This window comes from Orycteropus afer, unplaced genomic scaffold (assembly GCF_000298275.1).
Source record: "Orycteropus afer afer isolate SDZICR_OR568_19922 unplaced genomic scaffold, OryAfe1.0 scaffold00046, whole genome shotgun sequence".
NCBI lineage: Eukaryota > Metazoa > Chordata > Mammalia > Tubulidentata > Orycteropodidae > Orycteropus > Orycteropus afer.
Window position 1 is genome coordinate 7085604 of NW_006921633.1, and position 17316 is coordinate 7102919.

The 17316-nt window shown below is 36.0% G+C and overlaps 1 protein-coding gene across 1 annotated transcript in view; it reads left to right on the top strand.

The window, feature by feature from the left end:
- The first annotated feature begins 640 nt into the window (after positions 1–640).
- VRK2 (VRK serine/threonine kinase 2) overlaps positions 641–17316 on the top strand; it is a 171103-nt gene continuing 154427 nt past the window's right edge. The window contains exon 1 of the mRNA XM_007938016.1: positions 641–776. Coding sequence (XP_007936207.1) covers positions 641–776 — 136 coding nt within the window. The remainder of the gene's footprint in view (positions 777–17316) is intronic.

A 17316-nucleotide genomic window follows, 5' to 3' on the forward strand; every position in this document is an offset into this window, starting at 1 on the left:
ACTTCATGTGTTTCAGAGTAGAGTAGAACCTTGCTCCATAGGGTTTTCAATGGCTGTGATTTTTTTGGAAGTAGATTGCCAGAACTTTCTTTCAAAATGCCTCTAGTTGGATTCTAACTGTCAACCTTGGGTTAGTAGTTGAGTACTTAACTGTTTGTATCACCCAGAGACTCCATATTTGTTGTGTTGTTATGTGCCATCAAGTCGGCCCCGACTCATAGCGACCCCTCCTTGGGTTTCTGAGCTGGTATCACTATGGAAGTAGATTGCTAAACCTTCCTTCCGAGGAGTGGCTGGTGGGTTTGAACCGCCTACACTACCAGAGACTCCATATTATGGACCCCTAAATGAATTTTGGAAATGTTGGCTTAAATAAAATTCAACAGGTGTATTTGCTTGTTTGTTTTTGTTTTTTAAACATCAGTGCTCTTAGAATTCAATATTGTGATGTATATGAATCTCTAATTGGAATATAGTGTTCAGACTTTCCCAAACTTAATTGACTTCAGAATCTTAATTTCAAGGAATCTGAGAAAAGACCCCTTCAAAAATATGTTGTAACTCTAAAGAGTTCATTATTATTATTATTATTTGTTTTTGTTTTTAATCACTGATCCCATGCCTTCTGTCAACAGAAGTGATGCCACCAAAAAGACATGATAAAAGCAGACTCCCTGTTCCACTTCCTGAAGGCAAGATTCTGGTTGATGTGGAAGGGAAACAATGGATGCTGGGCAAGATGATTGGCTCTGGAGGATTTGGATTGATATATTTAGGTAAAGTATAATTGCAGGTTACCAAATATTTTTATAATATAACTATAACTGTAATTAATTTTAAAAAATGAAACTTTGAAAGAAAACAATCTATGAATATAATTTCAACTGTATAAAATAAAGTACAGTAAAATGTCTAGGTATTAGACTTGTGAGACCTCACTCCTTGTTTCCCTGAATGACTCTTAGAATTATTTTCAGAGTACAGTTTGACAATGTACCAGACAAAACGCTAATGTTCTTTTTCAAACTTGTTTTCCTGGAAAAATTGCTTGTTGAAGCTCAGAAACTACAGTTACATAAATACAAACACTTTCTGTTTGTGAATCTTAATCATTAATATTTAAGTAGTGTAGGGGTCTAGGTTTTCTTAACTGGGCTCCACTAGAGAATTAAGCCTTAATACCTCGAGGCATCTATTGCATGAAATGAATTGACTTTTCTCTTGTGATTCTAGAGTGATACTAGTTATGCATCATCCTTGGGATAACTGAGAAAATACTCGAATTATTTTCTGTGTTCTTTGGTACAGATGGGGAGCTCTGCTTAAGAATTGATTGGGAAAACTCAATATACTTTTTACATTGAAGATTAACTGTATTTAAAAGAATCATTCGGGGCTACTTTAAATCTGTGGAGGAATGAGGAGGGGAAGTCCACTACATGACTAGATGTAATGAATAAAATAATATACATATTGATTAAAAAAATTCTCATAAATATATTGATTCATTACATCTAGTTCTGTAATAGTTTAGAAGTTGATAAAAGACCTCCATTGGAATAATGTTGGGTTCCTCATCAAAAATTTCCAAACAAACTTGTTTATTGGGTAGTGGAGTATATAGCTCCACATATATAATTAAGACTATAGATTTTTATAGTTTTAAATGAATGGAATTCAGTCAATTAAAAAAAAAAAAAAAAACCTCACTGCCTTAGAGTCGGATCCGACTCATAGCAACCCCTCCTTGGGTTTCCGAGGTAGTATCACTATGGAAGTAGATTGCCCAGCCTTCCTTCTAAGAGTGGTTGGTGGTTTTGAAGAGCTAGCCTTCTGGTTAGCAGTCAAATACCTTAGGCACTGTGCCACCAGAGCTTTGCTTATGAATCTGGAAAGATAAGAGAAACACAAAATTTGTATGGGCTAAATAAAGGACCAAACCAAAAAACCAAACTGACTGTTAGCAAGTTGATTCTGACTCATACAACCCCCATTGGGTTTCAGGCTATATAAATCTTTACAGAAGCAGACTGTGTCATGTTTCTTCCACGGAAGTGGTTGGTGGGTTCGAATCATTAACCTTTTGGTTGGCAGCCAAATATCTTAACCACTACTCCACCAGTGCTCCTTAAATAAAAAAGTGTCCCCTTTTAAAGGATTTGAACTTACTTGAAAAATGCTGTGATTCTAAGTGCTAGAATGAGTAGCATAGGCAGCACTGTTCAAAAGAAATGCAATGAAAGTCACTTAATTTATGCTTTTCTAAGGCCCACAAAGTGAAATTTATCTTAATATAAATTATTTAATTAATTATATCAAAAAATATAATGATTTCAATGTATAATCAGCAACAACAATAACAAAAAAAGAAAAATACTTTTCTTAATGCTAAGACTTCAAAATGTAGAGTTTATCTTAGCCACATTTCTAGGACTCAGTAGCCACATGGGGCTAGTGGCTACGATATTGGATAGTGCAGATAAAGACCTGGAGAGTCCAAAATAGTAGAATTCCTTGTACAATAAGTGTTGTTTGAAACTCTAATTAGTGAATTCTCTTTTATAGCAAAGATTGAAGATCTCTAGTATACTATCTTAAGGAGCTCTAGTGACACAGTGCCTAAGGCATTTGACTGCTAATCAGAAGGTCTGTGGTTCATACCCAACAGCTTCTCTGCAGAAGGAAGATGGGGCAATCTACTTCCATAAAGGTTTACTGCCTTGGGAACCCAATAGGGGGGTTACTATGAGTTGGAATCAACTCGATGGCAGTGAATTTGGTTTTTTTCTGAGTGTACTACCTTGACTCAAGGTCAGAGATTTGGAGTTGAGTAACTTATTTCTGATATGGCTTTAGATATCACAGATTATCACTTCAGAGGACTAGAGAAAAGGATAACTTACAATGATCTTATACTATATCTCTTTTTTTAAATGTAATTATTATATGTAAAAATATGTAAATTTAAATGCCTATTTAAATTTAAGATATATATGTATATACTCAGTTTTTATGGTTCCTGTTAAGAAAAGTAACTCAAACATGTGAGTTATTTATCCTTATTCAAATGCAGAAAAATCCTTGTTGTTTTCACTCTAAGTACGTGCCATATACTTTTTTTAAATTAGTTTTTCTCATGATCAAAATCATACTTGTTTTACAACATATTTCAGGGTTCCATATGTTATGCAGCACCTTCTACTACTTGGATTTTAGAACCTGGACTCTGGCAGTATTAGCAATTGCACGCTATTAGGGAAAGACTTTACAGAAGTATTTAAGTATTTTGAGGAAAATGCTTTATTATACTTAAGAATATTAAAACTGTATGCTTCATATATCATGATACCATCAAAATAGTACTAATAAAACAATCAGCCTTTACTGAGATGCCTTGGATAACTCCATGAAACTTCACTTTTACTGATTATTTTTAGTTATCTAAGCAAATCTTTGTGAAATTACATCATGTTTTTTTGCATTTTACTGTAGCTCATCGATTTCTTTATATAAAGCTGAAGAAGCAAGTAATACATTTGTGTCCAGATATATCCTTTTCAGGTATTATTTTTTCCAGATACAGTGTTTCTGGCAGACACTTCATCAGCATTTGTTGCCTAAGGCTGAGAAGAAACTAGCTGCTCTGTCTAACTTATTGTTCATGTACAACTGTCCTCTAGCTTTGAGATCAATAGCCCAGGCCTTTCAGTAATCAGCAACTTATAGTAAAGGGGAAGGGGCAGAGAAGTTTGGTATTTACTCTTGACTTGGAGAACTAATGTGCCTGTAGCACTGATAGAAATAGTTAAAGGAGGGGAAAAAGAAAAGTCTGAATAAAAGAACAAAGTCAAGGTTTTTCCTTTGTATATGAAAAGAGTAGGAAGATAGGAGGAAGAAAGGAAAGTGGTTTAGGGGAAGGGAAAAATTGCTGTCATTTTAGAATCCAATCAGTGGAAAAGTTTCTAAAACTCTAGTGAAGGAGAGAGAACTGAGGGTTTTGAATTCTGTTTTCATGCTAGGTATAACACAGAACCAAGAAAACTGAGAGAGAATTGCATAAATAACATGTTTTGCCATTAGGCAAATCTGAGTTTGAATCCTAACCTGACTAAGCCACTTAGAAACTGTGTAACCTTCACCTAGTTACTTAGCCCTTTGGAGTCTTTGTTTCTATTCTGCGTAATTGGGATAATAAAAATTATAAGGACTCAATAAAATAATGTTTTAAATGAACTTTTGGAACTTGGTAAGCACTAAATATTTATTTGTTTACTGTTTCCCATCGTCAGCGATAGTTGAACTCTAGGTTCAATGTATCTGGTGCCACAGGGGATTAGGGTGATGACAAAGGCCTTTATTGGAGGGATTTTAGTTCCATTTATCCTGCCATGGATTGTGATGGATTTAAGTACAATTATGGTAAAAATTAAGAACATAAAAGATATCAGTGGAAGACTTTACTACATTTTACTTACTGACCTATGTTTATTTTTCCTACTAAAGTTTACTACAGTAGCCATGATGGAAAGTTCTATTTAAACTGTTTCTGATATGAATGATACTGATTTTAGAAATTTATCAAAATCCAGAAAAATAAAAACTATTATATGGTTGCTTTCCATTTAATTCCTTTGAAAGCTTATTGTTGTTGTTGTTGTTAGGTGCTGTCAAGTTGCCTCTGAGTCATAGCAACCCTATGTACAGCAGAACAAAACACTGTCAGGTTCTGTGCCAGCTCCACGATCTCTGCTGTACCTGAGCCCATCATTGTAGCCACTGTGTCAGTCCATCTCATTGAGGGCCTTCCCTTCTTTTGTTGACCTTCCACTTTACCAGGCATGATGTCCTTCTCCAGGAAATGGTCCCTTCTGATAACATGACCAAAGTAGGTGAGACGAAGTCTGGACATTCTCACTTTCAAGGAGCATTCCGGCTGCACTTCTTCAAGGACAGATTTCTTTAAGCAGTCCATGGTATTTTCAGAATTCTTTGCCAGCACCACAATTCAAAGCATCAACTCTTCTTTGGTCTTCCTTATTCATTGTTCAGCTCTCACATGCATATGGGGTAACTGACAATATCATGGCTTGTGTCAGGCACACCTTAGTCTTCAAGAAGATATCTTTGCTCTTCAGCACTTGAAAAAGGTCTTTTGCAACTGATTTGTGCCGATTTGCTCAGTGCTGTACATCATCTGATATCTTGACTGCTGCTTCCATTTGATGTTGATTGTAGAACCAAGTAATATGGAGTCTTTGCCAACTACGATCTTTTCTCCATTTATCGTGGTGCTGCTTTGAAAGCTTATTAGTTGAGTAAATACCAAAGTGATTTATCTGTGAGGTTTCAATTTTTTATGTTGGGCATGTTTTTGTTGTTAGGTGCCATCAAGTCAGTTCTGACTCATCCTGACCCTCTGTACAACAGAGCAAAACACTGCCCAGTCCTGTGCCATCCTCACAATTGTTGCTATACTTGACCCAATCTTCACAGCCACTATGTCAGTCCATCTTGTTGAAGGTCTTCCCTTTTCACTGACGCTGTGCTTTACCAAGTATGATTTCCTTCTTCAGGGACTGGTCCCTTCTGACAACATGACCAAAGAATGAGAGGCGAAGTCTGGTTGTTCTCACTTCTAAGGAGCATTCTGGCTATACCTCCTCCAAAGCAGGTTTGTTTGTTCCTCTAGAAGCCCATAGCACATTAAATATTCTACGTTAACACCATAACTCAAATGCATCAATTCTTCTACAGTCTTCTTTATTCTTTGTCCAGCTCTCATATGCTTATGAAGCAACTGAAAATACCATGGCTTGGGTCATGTACACCTTAGTCTTCAAAGCGGCATCTTTGCTCTTTAACACTTTAAAGAAGTCTTTTGCAGCAGATATGCCCAAATGCAATACATTATTTGATATCTTGACTGCAGCTTCCATGGGCATTGACTGTGGATCCAAGCAAAATACTTGTGAACTTTTCTCCATAAATATTGCTTATTGGTCCATGTGAGGATTTTTATTTTCTTTATGTTGAGGTGCGATCCCTACTGAAGGCTGTAGTCTCTGATCTTTATCAGTAAGTGCTTTCAGATTTCTTCACTTTCAGCAAGCATGGCTGTGTCGTCTGCATATTATCTGTCAGTTTGTCATACTGTGGTGGGTCGCATGGTGCTGTGATGCTGGAAGCTGTGCCACCAGTACTTTCAATACTGGCAGATTCACCCCTGGTGGGCACATTTCAGCAGAGTTCCCACACTGAGACATACTGGGAAGAAGGACACGGGTAGGTCCACTTCTGAAAACAATGTTGGGCTTAGTGGTGATCATTTAGCATCTTTGGAGTATCAAGTGCAGAGTAGATGTTTAACAGTTATTTGCCTGAGGAACTGAGTCTAAGGTCGAGGTATTTATCTCCAATGAGCCAGTTTGTTTTCTTCTAATTACAGAAATCACCTTTAACTCCAGCCTGTCATTTTATAGATTACCTTTAGACAGATTACAGATTATCTTTAATCACAAGGAACGTTAAGACAGGCTGTCATGATGTTGTCCAAAAGAATCTGTGCATGCTTTATCATAAACCAGTATTACTTTTTAGAAAGAATAGCACATAATTATAACTAAAATTAAATGTGGTGAAGCTCTTAAGATCAAATCATTTATCCATTGATAGGGATTACATGTTTAGACATCTTCCATATATTTTTGGGGTCATGCTCTCAGATGAGCCTAATTTTGCTCTTTGGAAACATAGAAGTTTTTTTTTTTTTTTTTTTAAAGGAAGGGAGGATGGCTGGGATTTTTAGAAACCATTGATGTTTAACTCTTATATTTTATTGATAAGGAAAGATATTTATATTTAGGAAGAAATAGAAAAAGAAGTATTTGTACATATGTAATTATTTATTTTAGTTAGCTATAATGGATTTATTTTTAAGGTATACAAAGTAATGTTCAGAAGAACTCAGTGATAATTAAGACAATAAGATAGAGTTATTGGAACACATGCTGCTTCATTACACATTATAGTATTACATGTTGCTTTGATAGTGTCTTATGGAGATGGCTTTGAGAAGAGCAAGTAGGTTTATATGATACATTGCAACATTCTGACACCACTATGATAGTTACTGGAAAACTTTGCAAATAATACTGTAGAAGTAAAGAGAAAAATAAAAACATATGTGAAAATAAGAATAACTTGTACTGGAAATTATGTCATATATGCTTAATAACACCCAGATGAAGGTGAGATAATAGGCACTATAAACAAGGAGTATGATTTTGTGAATTTAATAAACTTCTTGGACCTATAGACGAGAAATACAAGTCCCTAGGAGATATATTTTAATTTTGTATGTGCTACCCATAGGCAAGTAATTTTAAGTTTTAAGGAGATAGCAGTGTTCATTGACCTATCAGTTAGAAATCTATGTACGTGTTTAAGAAAGTTTGGGTTCTTTCTATGAAAAGGAAGAAGTCCTATAAGTCTTAACCTTTGCTTTTCTTTTTCATATTTTCAGATGTTCGATCTTTAACATATTTTATATTATGGTTCTTCATTTTCAACATTTTTTACTCTCAAACTCTTGCCTTAAGGGAAGGCTTCTAAACTACTCCTTTCTTCAGTGCATTTATATGTTATGTCTCTTCCACTGTACATGTTCCTATCTTGTAACTGTTTACAGTGGTCAAGGTTTTTTAATTTGAAACCTATTGCTATAGGGAGATTTCTTCTTCAGGAAATGAACTCACCTCTATTGCTACACAATAAAAGAATTCCCAGCTTTTAAGAGCTTCTGGCTTTCTTATGAAATATGGATAGACTTCTGCTTCTGAATTATTTTAGGTTATTTTCTTTAGATAAGGAAGAAGAGGAATAAATTGGAGGTATGTTCTTTCTTTTAAGACAAAGGAATATGTATATGTTTATAAAATAAATGAGAAGAAAATTAAGAGAGTTCAAAGCTCTATTGAGAGGGTTTTCTGGAACTTAGCTATTTGGATGGTGATGCTTTTGTCCATCACCCACACGTAGCAGTGATAGAAAAGTTTTAATGTATTTTTATACTGCTTAGATACTTGGTTTTGTAATTACTCCTTCTTCAGAATGTGTGCCCTTTATAACTCCATTACATGGAATGAATTTTTTCCAAACACTGGACAGTATTCTATTGAAAAGGGCCTTTTAGGAGAAAACTCATCTGTTGTTTTAAGACAGTTGTTGAAGACTTCCATTGTTTCTTTCTAGAATGATGATGGCGTTAGTTAGCCAGATAAACCTATCTTTTCTTTAACATCTCCAGGAAAGTGACACTTGAGGAAAAAGATTCTGTAGAAACACATCTACTGAAGGCCAGAAACATCTACAGATGCAATATGATCCCAAGCAATGAAGCATGTGGCCCTTCATTGGCATTATATGATAACAGGAGGATCTTCTGGCAGAAGAACTGACTTTTGCTGCGTTCTGCATGCTGCCCCTCCAAACCCATCTTTGATTGGCACCTATGCCCTATTGAAACTGGCATCACACCTTCTGAATGGGCACAGTGCCAGGCTAGCAGATGGGTATGGGCAGAAGCATGCCAGAAACCCAGTATGTGCATCAAGTTTAAGTATCAGGGGCCCAAACTCCCATCCAGGGATGTAAAAACTACAGTCTGTTGAGAGCTTTTTGTGCTTAAGGTTAAAGGACATGCCATTTCTACTCCAGCTTAGAGGTTGATTAATTTTGAAAGTCAAACAGGAGCTCCTGTGGCTGTGTCAGGCAAAATTCTATCTCTGGTGTATGAGAATTACTACTTCATGTGGGGAAGAGAAAGTATTGTAATGAAGTTTGTGATGAGAGATACTCTCCTGCAAGTGCCTCTAGCACTTAAGCAGCATGCATTCAGTAGAGATGAATATTTCTATTTTCCAGCAGAGCCAGGTGCAGTCAAAGCCAGATCTTCAACCTGCTGCAGTAAAGAACCCTAAATTTAGAAAGGGCAAAGTTTGGAAAAACTCCTCAGTTGCAACTCTTCTCACCACGAGCTGATGAGGCTTCACAAAAGTATGTAAAGGAGATGAAGGAAGAACTCCATATAAAAAACCTCCAGACTACTCAAGCTGAAACAGAAAGATCTTTAACAAACCAAAGGAAGAAGTTCAGCCCTTTCTCCTCAATGCAGGAATTCTTCTGATTTTTTGTCAATAAAAACTTAGTTTACTAAAATGTTAGAACTAATTTAATGCATACGTAACTAGGTTCCTGTTCTTACATTTATTTTGTTGCATGTCTATCATGTATATAAACTTCGCTTCTTGAATAATGGATTTTGCATAATATGAGTTCTCAACATCATAATCCTTATGATCGTCTCACACCCACCACAGAAGTGGGCAAAAAAAAAAAAAAAAGACATTATTCCTCATGATCACTTTAATCATATCCCCTAAATGCTTTTAAATTTACAGTAATGCCTATAAGACCAGCTGTGGCCAAGAGAAGCTTGTCCTAATAGCCTTATAGCCATTGCTTTTCCTTTTCCACTGTGTAAACGTTATCTATGGAACAGATTCCATGAGACCATTGTGAATACTTCAACGTATTCAAAACATATAACTGCCACAAATTAAACTACTAAAACTAAAGCTGGTGCATTGTAACTGCCAAGTAAAACTGGCACGTCCCTCTGTCAGACTGCGGGAGTGTATGCCATACAGTCCTCGGAAAACACAATTCATCCAGAAGCACTCTTGTCACTTGCTCTGATATTAAACCAGAGAAAGTGACATTAATTAAAGAAGTGACATGAGCCAACAAAGGCAGTGAAATTCTAAGCTTTGCCTCATGAGCAGACCTTAATCCAACCTGCTATGCTTAGGTATTGGAGCCATTTCTGAAAAGTAGCTGGTGTGGCTACTATTCCCCCTCATCTTCTCATCTTCCTATTCTGGAACATCATTTTCAGGCAACTAAAATTTCATATCAAGGGTTGGACTAACAATTGGTGCACTGTTAGTCATTGTAGACTCTACAAATATGGCGGCGTGTGATACACATACTGCATTTGGTAACTGTATGAGTTGGGCAACAACTAGAGGCAGAGACGAGTTGGTCTAGCAAAGTGGCAAGCAGCAACCAGTAGGGCAAGATACCTGGACATGGTAGACTGGAAGCTAGGAGGATCTGTTGCTAGGATTGGTTGTGAAAACAAATGGTTGCTGGAAGGCTTTTTTATGAAAATTCTATCATGCTACAGAGGCCAGCAGGGGAATATCTACAACTTTCTCTCTCTCTTTGTTCCCATAGTGCCCTATATCTCTCACAGTGCTGATTTCATTGTTTCATGTGATTGCTATTTGTGTACTGTTATTCATCTTTCTGCACACGCAGATACACTAGATTATAAATTCCTTATGGACAATCAGAGTGCTTCAATCAAGGCCTTGAATATTACAGTGTTAAAAAAATTTGTTAAATTGACTAAGTAGGCTGTTACTGAAGAAAAAAAAATGATAAATTGGCTAAATGGGATTAAATTTTATATTCTACCTGTTATAACCTGTAACCTGTATGCAAACCACTGTACTTTTAGATTTAGAGGCATTATTTTGTATATTTTGCAGAGATTGTGGGTAGAGAATTGTCTGTTCATTCTCTCTTCAAGTGTATTTTTAAAATACAAGAAGCTATGTGCTTAACCCACAGATTTTAGAATCTGTTAGGAAAAGTCTACTTTGTTAATACACAATGTGGCAAGGGTTAACAAATGGACATTGTGTTAAGACTTACCAGCTTTGTCTGAACAAAACAATTCTGAGTAGCATTTAATTGAAGTAGACCTAACTGTAAGTTAACTTTTGTATGGAAAAAGCATGGCCTGTACTGTTATATGGATTAACTTGTACACATGTAATATAACACATGTAACATAAGAACCGTTCAACACATGTAACATAAGCAATCAACTTTGAAAGACTGTAAATACAACTTTAACAGAAAATAAATGATTAGAATTTTTTAATCCGGATCTGTGAAAGGTTTGGTTAGGGTTTTGGTAGGCTAGTCAGAAGCTTTTGTTAATGGTTTCTCAGCATAGGCTTTTTATGTTTGAGATTGGGAAATTTCTATCTATGTAATTAGTCATGAAGTTTAATGTACATTTTTCATAGCAGGCAGACAATGACTTCAAAGAGACAGCAGTGCTGCAAAGGAGCAAGAAAAGAAGGCCAAAGTTGACATACACAGAGGCAAAACAGTGTAGGAAAAATCAACACATTTTACAAAATCAATCATTGAAAATGTGTCAGTGTGCAGGAGACCCTTTTTAATTTACAATCCAAGTGAAATAGAGTATTTAAATATGAGACGCAGTATTATTGAGCCCAGCATGCCTGCTACCACTTGTTTGACTGGCTCAGAATAGAGCACTGAGAGGCAAGGGCTCAAAGTTAAATGATCATTTATACATTTTACAATCAAATGAAAGATTCAGAGTATATTCATGAACTTAATTTTTTTTTTCCAGAACCCTAAATTTATAATCAGCTGGAATTACTTTTAAAGTGTCATTCTATTTAACTTTTGGGAATGATGAATTTCCTTTTTAATAGGGATGCTGTATTTTATCATGAAGATGAAACAAACTGTCTTTTGTTAATTATTCTCCAGAGGCATTGGCCATTTTTCTCTCCTATGCTTAGTGTGGAGTGAAGACAGCTTCCTGCAAATTTATTTTAAGCAAGAGCCATTGGATGCTAGGACATGTGTGAAAGAGGCTCGTGGAGGACATAGCTTCCATTTGAGATGTTCTGAATGCCACCTAATTAAACTCTAAAAGGTAATGTTACTAAAGCCTTGCTGAGGAAGCCTTGAATAAAAAATACAGAAGGATTAAAAAAAAAAAAAGAAAAGAAAGACCCTTAAGCTATTGCCCTGAGATAATCTTTAAACCTTAAGTCAAAAATTGAAATACCCCTCAGGTCTTCTTAAAACCAAACAATAGTTGTTGTTGTAGTTGTTGTTTTCAACTAGTAAAAAAGGTCTACCTTGAGCATTATATACTTTTAAGAACTGTCTTTATGGGAAGGAATTGATAACAGCAACTTGAAAGATTAGATAGAATTCTTAGGGGGGGCCAGTGACTTTATGTTAATAGGAGAGCGACACTCAGAAAAGGAGAGTGAGAACGGTTGTACAACCCGAAAAATATAATCAGTATCACTGTTAAATTGTACATGTAGAAACTGTTAAATTGGTTTATATTTTGCTATGTATATTATGAACAACAACATAAGTAAAATTTAAAGAAAAGAAAATGAAAGCAGAGGTTTGATGAAGAGGAGTGTATGTGTCAAATGTGTGTCTGCATCTGCTAATCGTACTGTAGAGAGAGTTCTTGAATTCACTTTTAGGAAATAATCACCTTCATCAACTACTGAAATCTTCACTCAGTGTGTGCCAAGCTGTGTGTTAAGTGCTTTTCATGCATTATTTCATTTAATCTTCCCAGTAACCTTAATAAGGAAGATACTAGATCTAGAGAGGTTAAATAATTTGCCTCATGACCACAATTTTAGTAATTGTCTCCAGCTACATTTGAAGCTAGGTCTCTTTGCTCTACTTATTGATGTCCCTTGTAAAAGAACACTTTGAATTTATTGCTAGCCAGAGAAAACAGTGGCAAATGACATGCTTGTGACACACTCATTTCTAAGATAATGGTGAAATATGTCATTGATAGTATTGGCAGCTAATTTAAGAAATCTGTTAGTGATGATGCTAATAATGGTGTCATTTTCCATTCAAATTGACAACTTGAGGCATAGAGCATCAGTGATATGTTTTTAATATTATTAAGATCACAAAATCTGTGAAGGAACATCTGATATTTATAGTAAGCCTAATGTTAAGAACTGGAAAAAAATCATTTAAAATGTACTATGCCATAGATCAAACAATATTTTCATGGAAAAAATGAGAATAGTAAATCAAGAGTGCCTATAATCTGAAGAGAAAGATTTGGTAGATTTTTATGCTTTTCAAAAATGAATAAATGTGTCTATAGAGATTTTATTTATTTATTTTGAGTTTAATAAGTAACAGGAAAATTAAAAATGGTCTCTTTTAAATCCATTCATTGTATTTTTAATAAGAATCGTGTAAAAATAGATGTTCACAAATATTGAATTATTCTTGGGCATGCCTTTTCATTGGATGATAATTTAAAGAGGTATCATTTACTCTTTTAAGGAGTAAATAAATACTTGGATAAGTAGAATCTCAATTAAGAATGTATTCCCTTATAGAATTTATTTCAGATACCAAATATTTTATTTATAATGAAATTTCAGTTTTTAGAACATTATTCACTTATGTCAAGATATTATTATATGATAATAAGGTATTTATTATATACCTATAAATGATTTTATAGAAAAAAACAATACAACATTTTATGTAGAGGTAAATCTCAGGTGTTTTTAATAAAGAAAAAATATTTTTTTTACATATTTCAATGCTAGTTTTTATGTTAGAATTTATTTTCCTTTGAAGTATATATAAAAAATACATATTTTTGAATACTTCTGGTGGTATGGGGTTATTAATTTCATTTTCTGGTGGACACGAAGAAAAGCTGTTCATTACACTTGATCTTATGTCTATTAAAAGATCATGTGTTAAATTTCTAATTTAGATCTGCAGTGTCACATGTATTATAATTAAGAATGAGTGTTTTGGTTCTCTAGTGCTGCTCTAATAGGAATACCACAAGTGAATGGCTTTAACAAACACAAATTTATTCTCTTACAGTTTGGGAGGCTAGAAGTCTGGGTTCAGGTGCTATCTCTAGGGTCTGTGTGAAGGTCCCTTGACCTTGGGCTTCAGCTCTGCCTCTTGTTCCCAGCCCACTGAAGCTGGAGGCTTTTTTTGACTCACACAGCTGCTGGTTGCTGAGGCTGATGAACTCAAGATAAATAGGTAAAGTGACAAAGTCCAGATTAGCAGACAGCACCACAGGCAACTAGCTCAAGTCCAGAAACAATCCTAAGATCAGCAGGCAACATGGCAGGCCACTGAGATGAGGACTCGACCAAATGTAGGATCCAGATGTGCCAAAAACCTAGAGACTTTCTCAAAGCTTCTCCTTATATACTGGAAGCAGGTCATACCTCAAAGGCTGCTAATAAGCTGCTCACAGCAGATTCCACCATGGAGTTTATTGCAATCTCAAAGTGTTCAGAGGATGGTAGAAATTAAAAGGAGTAAAAAGCCACTAAAGCATTAAAACTAGAACCAAACCAAACTCACTGATGTCAAGTTGATTAGACTCATAGCGACCCCCCGATTGGGTTTTTGAGGTGGTATATTTATAGAAGTAGATTGCCCAGTCTTCCTTCTGAGGAGTGGCTGGTGGATTTGAACTGCCAGCCTTCTAGTTAGCCGTCAAATGCCTTAGGCGCTATACCACTAGAGCATTAAAAAGTGTTAAAAAGCAAAGATGTCATTTTGAGGACTAAGGTGCTCCTGCCATAAGCCATGGCATTTTCAGTAGCTTTATAGACATGTGAGGGAGCTCTAGTGGCATAGTGCATAAGCCATTTGACTGCTAACCAGAAGGCTGGCAGTTCAAACCCACCAGCCACTCCTTGGAAGGAAGGTTGGGCAATCTACTTCCGAAGTGATACTGCCTTGGAAACCCAAGGAGTGGTCGCTATGGGTCACATCTGACTCTATGGCAGTGAGTTTGGTTATATGCATGTGAAAGCTGTATAACGAATAAAGAAGACCAAAGAAGAATTGATACCTTTGCATTTTGGTGTTGGTGAAGAATAGTGAATATACCATGACTACCAGAAGAATACACAAATCTGTCTTAGAAGTACAGCCAGAATGCTTCTTATAAGCAAGGATGATGAGATTTCATCTCATGTACTTTGGACATATTATTTGGAGGGACCAGCACCTGGAGAAGGACCTCATGGTCAGTCAAGTAGCCGGTCAATGAAAAGGACGAAGATCCTCAATGAGGATAGATTGCCACAGTAGCTGCAACTGTGGACTCAGACATAGTAATGATTGTAAGGATGGTGCAGGACTGGGTGGTGTTTCATTCTGTTGTATATAGGGTCGCTGTGAGTCAGATCTGAGTGGACGGCACTAAAAACAACAAAAGAGCCGCTGAAAATAAATCCCTGAACAATATATTTCTAGAAAAGTGAAAACAAAACCTAACAAAGCTGTATAGCCAATAAGCAAATGTTGCTATGTGATTGAAAAAAAAAAAGTCACTGTCATCGAGTCAATTCTGACTCATAGCAACCCCCTTTCGGTTTCAGAGGCTGTAAATCTTTATGGAAGTAGATTGCCCAGTCTTCCTTCTGCGGAGTGACTGGTATAAGGAGAAAAAATATATAAATTTCCATAATCATCAGGATTTCCACTTCAGCTGACCAGTTTTAAGCAAATGTAAATGTTTGGAAATTAGCTACTTTGATGTGGACTGGATATAATTTGAAAATGTCTATAAAGACAAGATTTTTCATTGGAGGAAGGACTGTTCCCTCTGACCCTGAGAAACTATGAGATACTAATGTTGAGTATTTAAATGCTCTGCTGGCGTAGTGTCTAGGGCATTTGACTACTAACCAGAAGGTTGGTGGTTCAGACCCACCAGCCACTCTGTGGAAAGAAGACTGGACAGTCTACTTCTGTAAAGGTTTACCACCTCAGAAACCCAAAGAGGGGTCATTATGAGTCGGAATTGACTTGGATGGCAGTGAGATATATATATATATATATATATATATATATATAAATTCTCTAGCAAAGCTGAAACATGGATAGTGGATTTAAGGAACAAATAGATTCAGCTATAATAAACAAGCAAAGCAAATTTAAGTTACAGAAAAATGACATAAAGAGATCATCAAGAAAAAAATAAGACTTGAAGTACTTACTGATGAAGATCAAAGACTACAGCCTTCAGTATGTATTGCACCTTAACATAAAGAAAACAAAAATCCTCACAACTGGACCAATAAGCAACATCATGAAAAATAGAGAAAAGGTGACTGGGATCCACAATTGACACACATGGTAGCAAAATTCAAGAAATCAAATGACATACTGTATTGGGCAAGTCTGCTACAAAAGACCTTTTTAAAGTGTGAAAAAGCAAAGAAGTCACTTTGAGGACTAAGGTGTGCTTGACCCAAGCATGGTATTTTCAGTTGCCTCATACGTAAACAAAAGCTGGACAGTCAATAAGGAAGACAAAAGAAGAATTTTTGCCTTTGAATTATGGTGTTGTGAATAATGTTGAATTACCATGGACTGCGAGAAGACTGAACAAATCTGTCTTGGAGGAAGTACACCCAGAATGTTCCTTAGAAGTGAGGATGGTGAGACTTAGTCTCACATACTTTGGACGTGTCATCAGGAGGGACCAGTCTCTGGAGAAGGACACCATGCTTGGTAAACTAAAGGTTCAGTAAAAAAGAGGAAGACCCTCAACAGGAGGGATTGACACAGTGGCTGCAACAGTTGGCTAGAGCATAGCAATGATTGTGAGGATGGCACAGGACCAGGCAGTATTTTGTTCTGTTGTACATAGGGACACTATGAGTCAGAGCCAGCTCAGCAGTACCTGACAATAACAACATCAACAGCAATGATCTCTTTATGTTTATGATCTTTGATAATAAGAATATCATATGAAATGGTAAAGACCTACAAAATTGAGACCACAATGAAGGAAATAGGAAAAATTTCCCTTGTTTTAAATGTAATTTTAACATGAATATTACGAAGTTTCAAAACAGTGAGAGTGGGGTTAAAGATACTTACATATTGTGTTTTAGAACCCCAAGTATTGAATTATAATATGATTTCAGGAAAGGAAGTCAAGAATTACTTCCGTCATTATTCCTTGGACTTTCTTATTTTTGTATTCCGTAGTAAAGATTATTAAGTAAAGTAAACACGTTTTTTTTGTTTTTGTTTTTGTTTTGTTCCACATTACACAGTAAAAATCTTTTAAGTGGGCTAACCATTAACATTATATAATGGCAAAAGGTTAGTAAAATTAAGTGAAAATGTAATAATCAAATTTAATATGACCTAATCTGGTAGTGTTGTTGTTGTTATTTGCCGTCGAGTCGGCCGCGACTCATAGCGACCCCTCCTTGGGTTTCCAAGGCAGTATCACTACGGAAGTTGTTGTTGTTGTTGTTAAGTGCCATTGAGTCGTTTCCGACTCATAGCGACCCCATGCACAGCAGAACGAAACACTGCCCGATCCCGCACCAGCCCCACAATCCCTGCTAT